Source organism: Apium graveolens, chromosome 7 (genome assembly GCF_009905375.1).
Source record: "Apium graveolens cultivar Ventura chromosome 7, ASM990537v1, whole genome shotgun sequence".
Classification (NCBI taxonomy): domain Eukaryota; kingdom Viridiplantae; phylum Streptophyta; class Magnoliopsida; order Apiales; family Apiaceae; genus Apium; species Apium graveolens.
This window is the reverse complement of record NC_133653.1, coordinates 179910839-179917092: the sequence shown is the minus strand read 5'-3', so window position 1 is coordinate 179917092 and position 6254 is coordinate 179910839. Positions and strand designations below refer to the sequence as shown.

Sequence of the window (6254 nt, the reverse complement as noted above, 5' to 3'; positions counted from 1 at the left end):
GAAAAATTGCACATCAACTATTTACAAAATGCCTAAGCACTAACATTCAATCAAAGGATTTATGAACAAACAACTAGGTAGTCATTACTATTTAGTAGACACAATCCAAGTGTGTACGGGAAGTCAATGAAGGCAATATTAATGCAGTTCTGAAATTGAATATCTAAATTCAAGCAAATACCAGCAAAAAATAGACATGCATCTGATTTCTGAAGAATTAAAGCACAAAAATGTTTGATGGCACTTGACATGAACAACTAAATTATTGTGTCTGCGAGCTCTATTTTATTAGTTTTTTCGGGTTGTTCACAGTGAATTATTTAAAGTTATATAAATGCGGATTGGTTTGTAATAATCTGAATATCATAACTAATCAGACAACTAAATAATTGCTAGTTATATTGATGATATCGACAAGGACAGATAAATTATTTAAAAAAAGGGGGGGTTCTAACATGTCCCATTTTAAAATTGGATTTAAGAACATGTCCCCATCTAATTAAATTATAAATTTATCCTATAATCAAAATTTAATCCAATTTAACTTAACCATGGGGCCGTAATTATAATATCAAAATAAAAGGGGAAATATTCATAAATGTACTAGTTAATTTAGGAATCATACCAACTTCTCTCTAACTTTTGCACTACTGTTGGCACCCTGATTGTGTGGGTCAGTTACCGAAGCGCGGATTACTTTGTTATCATGTGCTAATTCCTATTAAAAAAAATTGCACAATCCAGTTTGAGAATCTTTAAAATCATTAAAATCATATTAAAAAGAAGCACGAAGGCACCTTCGCCGACTCATCTCCCCAATACTTTATCAGCAATTTAAAATCCTCGAGCGGAATCTCCTTGGGCCTATGTTCAAGCCTTTCATCATCAGTGGCATGCTGTGTGTAATGCTTTGCCTTCATCCGAGACTTGTAAGTCCTCCAGCATCTATTAATTGTCTCATAAACCCAGGACTGAGCTTCATTCGGAATAATATAATGGTCCTAATATATAATAAACTCAAGATCAATAAAATGAAGGGGTTAATTGAAAAATAAATGAAACTGAGGTTTAGGTAATAGAATTTACCCGAGTATAGTCCCACATTTTCTTCTTCAATTGTTCAGGAACCAGGCGCCAGTTGACATAAGTAAGAGAGACATTGTCCTTTGCAACTGTTCCGAGAAAATTACTCAGCTCTCTCATAACTTTTCCGTCTCTTGAAACAGGTACATTTTGTTTGTTCAAAAAAATCATCGGTCTTTCATCACGTGTCCTTGCGTGAAGAATTAGCAGTTTTGTCCTTCCTCTCCATTTTTTGGGCTTTGGTACTTCATAGTACATGCACACACAAAAAAAGGTGACTGCGAATTTAATAATTAATTAAATTCTTACTGCCTCTCCATCAATAAATAATTAGTGTGCATAATTCATGCGTAGTTATATTTAGAAAGTAAAAGTACCTGCTTCAGTTTCTTCCTCAACAACATTTTCCGAATTAGAAGCGTGCACATTCTCGGTTGTTGGCGGAAGAATGCCCTGCTTTTGACGTTCCCGCATTGCTAAATAAGCAGATATAGACCCACGTGATTCTGAATTGCTCGCGGATTTTAAGATTTTACTACATGTTGGTTTCAGGAGCTTAGATTTACTGGTCATTTCCTTGTCAGATGTTTTACCAGCTTGCGATGGTTCATTCTCTGTTGCAGCGGTGACATTAGCTCGCGAACGAGTTCTTGGTCCAAGGGGGACATGGTTCTTTTTCTTCCCATTCTTCGTTCTCTACAATTATTAGGATTGCAAATATAATGTGAGGCCAAAGCAATAAAGAGTATAAAATAAAAACAAAATATATAGGAAACTTGATATAGTGATAAACAAAATATCAGGTCTTAAACTAATAAAAAACACAATTTACACTCTTGAGAAACAAGGAAGGAAGGCCAAAGTAATGAAGACTGTAAAAGAAATCCATACCTCAAATGAATCATCACTATCATGTTCGTCCTCACTTTCCGGATTATAATCATCATCATCCGGAGAGGCTTTGTCTTTTTCTTTGGATTTCTCAATAACTGTTGCTGATCGAGCTCTCAAATCAATCACTAATTTTTTGATCCCAAGTTCTTCCAACCTTCTATCATTTTCCTTCATTCGATTAAGTCTTTCTTGCTCACATGCTGGTAGCGGTGGGGGGGGCACCTGCAATAATTATAAATCAGCACTGTTATTAGTGTAGCTCAACTATGCATTGTACTTTCTTTCTAAAAATTTGGAAGGAGTGTTTAAGTGAATATTACAAGTGTTACAGTCCAGGTTAGAAGAAAAAAAAGAGGAACATTGACAAGGATACCTCGATGTCAGGTATAGCAAGTTCAAGGGGACATCTTACTTGGCGTGCATCACCTTGTAGTTGATCTTTCATTTTCTCATTATTTTGCAAAGTACGGGGTCTTTTTCTTTTGATTTCGGTCAGTGGTGGTGGGGGCAACTACAATAATTTATGAAGACAAGGTCAGTGATTAAATTGACATAACACAACAATAATCATTATAACTTATGTTTTTAAGAAGGAAAATTAAAAAAATACCTCTTTATCCAGAATAATATCATCTTGTAACTGCAGTTTCCTTCTAGCAGACCCTTTATCGTTTCCTTGCCCAGCAGTTGCATCTTGCTGAGTAGGCAACAGAGCTGGCGATGATCGTAACGCATACCTCCGACTGGGCTCAGGTGTCTTCTTAACAATCTTCCTTGGGTTCTGCTTCTGCTGGAGTTCATGTGTGGTAATATATTTCCGCTTTTGTATTTTCTTCGGTGAAACTGTATTTATGCAAGAAACAAATCCAAGTCAAAGAATTATCTTCAACTAATATGGACATCCAAGTCCCATTATACATATATAAAGAGATACAGAAATAGATAGAGATGTGTACTTAATGGGGACCTAATTATTTATCAGCAATAGGCATACCTTCAAACAGGCTTTTCCTCGGCCTGACAATCACGTGTGGCTGCATCTCACACAACGGCTCAATTGCAGGGTCAGCAACTGTGTCTACATAAAGCTTGACCTCTTCGCCATCGTTGCACTTTTCTATCTCTTGAATGATGTCCAGGTCAGTCCTCAGCAGCTTCCAACCACCATGTTTTCCTTCTTTTGCATAGACTCCTCCGATTTCATTGAGTTTGAGGAGATCCTTCACCTCCTCCATCAGATCATTATAAGCCCACATATCAGCATCTACATTATAAATAGTCAAGCAATATCCACCAGAGTAACTTGTCCTCTGAAACTCCCCACCGTGGTACAATCCAATATTAACGTGTTTTTCTGCCATCCTGCACAGAGTTCAAAGAGATGTCAATGGCTGACCATTAAACAAAAATATTTCAAATGTATCTTTTCCAAATCCTAGTATGCCATAAACACATATCTCGAACTAATTGGTAAACACATATTAGATCAAATAATAAACAACAAAATATTCATGAATTGGCACTCGACACAAATGCAACAAACACAATTTCGATCACAAAAAGTTATTAAGCATCTACTTCATATCCTATATTTGTTTTTATTACACGTGTAGGATATTTGGAGCTAACATACAAAATTATAAAAATAAGAAAAAATAGTTATCATATGCATCTACTGAATCAACTAAATTACAGTAAGGAGATTTAATCCCAACACTACGAAATATAACAAGGGCATGCTGAACTTACCAAGACAATAAATATAAACTACAAATCAGACAATGACGACAAAAAATTTAAACTACAAAGATGCATTTCATTGAAGAATTCATGGAAGGAATAAATTAAGATATTCAATTACATCTAAATAGTCCAAACACAGAGAAAATACAAAATAAAGTTCACTGCTGTGATTAATTTTAAACTTATAAATGTTTAGCAGTTTGGTTGCTTCATTTATCGGGAATGGGAACTCTTGTTGTAGGGATATCATCTCTGCACCAACTCATTTCATCAACATGAGTTTGAAGTCCACAAACAAATCCAGTCTCACGGAGATCAGTATCGTTGACATCTTCATGTGCATCCACGTTTCCATTATCACACCACTCCCTCGGTAGTTTCTTAATTACGTAATGTACATTCTTTTCGATTGGGTCTTCCACATAAAAAACTTGTTGCACTTGTTTGGCCAGGACATGAGGATCAGATTTATGGCATAACCTATTGAAATTTACTCGAATGTGACCGTGTGGATCTTTTTGTTGTTGGTACCAACGACACTTAAATAGGACAACTGTAAATAATCCCCAGTAATCAAGTTCTATGATATCTTCTATCGATCCGTAGTAGCTGACATCCCCAACTATAGGGTTCTCGTCTCTAGAACTAGAGAAACTAGTTGTTTGTGCAGTCAAATATACACCACTGTTTTATGTTGTGCATCGAGAATCTCTATCACTTGTGTGGAATCGATAGCCATTAACAACATAACCAGTAAACCTTCTAGCTGTTCGATTAGGCCCCAATGCAAACACCCCCAAGTCAGATGAAACCTCCACCATTTTCCCAACCTCTTCTCGTAACCAGTCCCAGAATTCTGCCGTGTGTCTTCGTGCCCTCTTGTATCTGTTCGTATTTTCGTGGCTGTCCACCAAGGCTTGATGTTCCCTAAAATTATACTAAGTTAAAACAGTGCAGAAAAGAAAAAGTTCTTGAATTATGAATTAAAATTATTTACGTTAGAGCTTATTAAACTTACTCGAGGAGCCTCTCTACTTCTTTGTTACCAGTATTGAACAAAACATAGCGATGACTTGCCTTCCAATCAACATCTTCCAAATGAATAATAGTTCCATCTTTATTCCTTCTCGTTCCGATATGATATTCAGCTTGTATTGGCCCTCTTTCGAAAACTGTTGAGCACATGTTGTTTTTTATTGTTTCATTAGCAGCCAAAAATCTTGAACAAAATGTTACACATTCTTCAGCTATGTAACCTTCTGCAATAGAACCTTCCGGCTTACTTCTATTACGAACGTATGATTTCAATTTTGCAAGATAACGCTCTATTGGGAACATGTTCCGAAGGTGCTGAGGTCCCCCAAGTCTAACTTCTCTAGTTAGATGAACAAGCAAGTGCACCATTATGTCGAAGAAAGCTGATGGAAAAATCATCTCAAATTGGCAAAGTACCTCGACGATTTCAGTTTCCAACTTCTCAAGCTCCTCCAAATCGATAACCTTGCTCCATAGAGCTCTAAGGCAGGCACTCAATTTCATCAAAGGTACAGCAACCTCAGCCTTTGTAGTTTTTTTGATGGCAAACTGCAACAAGTAGTGCAGTATGAAATGAGCATGGCTCTTATACCCCACTACTTTCCTCTCCTTTGTGTGCACATATCGCCCTATGTTGGAGGCACAACCGTACGGCAGTTTAGTGTTTTCCAACACTGAACAAAAGATCTCCTTCTCTTTGTTCGACAAGTCAAAGATTGCTGCTCGTATTTCATGGTGTGCTTCATCTTCTGATAGAACAGGATGGAGGGGTTTTCTAATTCCCATTTCTTGTAAATCTTTACGAGCGGCAACATGATCTTTTGTCTTGCCACTTATATTGAGTAAAGTGCCCAATATGTTATCGCAAACATTTTTTTCTATGTGCATGGCGTCAAGGTTATGTCGAAGTGGATTATGCTTCCAATAAGGTAAATCAAAAAAAATTGACTTCTTTTTTAAAAGGGCCCTCAGTTTTACTCTTTGCCTTTTTGTTCTGCAGGCCGAATTGGTTTACATACCCAGACAACAACTCCACAATGTCAGTTCCCGTTAAAACTGAAGGACACTGCCCCATTTCAATTGCGCCATTAAACCTTTTAGTATCCATTCTCCACTTGTGTGCAGAAGGAAGAAACTTTCGGTGGTTCATATAGCACATTTTCTTGCTATGCTTCAAATAAAGTGATGAAGTTTCATAATGGTAGACAGGACACCCTAGTTTGTCTTTTGTGCTCCAGCCGGACAACATAGCATATCTCGGGAAATCGCTAATAGTCCATAGCACTCTAGCACGTAAATTAAAATCTTCATCAGCCAAGGCATCATAAGTATTAACGCCGACCTCCCATAATTCTTTTAACTCGGCAATTAAAGGTTGCATGAACACATCAATACTATTCTTTGGTGAATCTGGACCAGATATTAGTGTCGAAAGAATTAGATTTTCTTGTTTCATGCATAGCCAAGGTAGGAGGTTGTAATTGACCAATACAATTGGC

General features: G+C 36.9%; 1 protein-coding gene across 1 annotated transcript; it reads right to left on the bottom strand.

Annotated features, from left to right (window-relative positions):
• Positions 1-2948: 2948 nt before the first annotated feature.
• On the bottom strand, positions 2949-5643 carry LOC141674219 (uncharacterized). The gene is made up of 4 exons (XM_074480941.1): positions 4739-5643; positions 4480-4647; positions 3979-4365; positions 2949-3339 (listed from the first exon to the last, which is right to left on the bottom strand). The coding sequence occupies exons 1-4, from the start codon at positions 5641-5643 to the stop codon at positions 2949-2951; spliced, it is 1851 nt and encodes a 616-aa protein (XP_074337042.1).
• Positions 5644-6254: the final 611 nt, after the last annotated feature.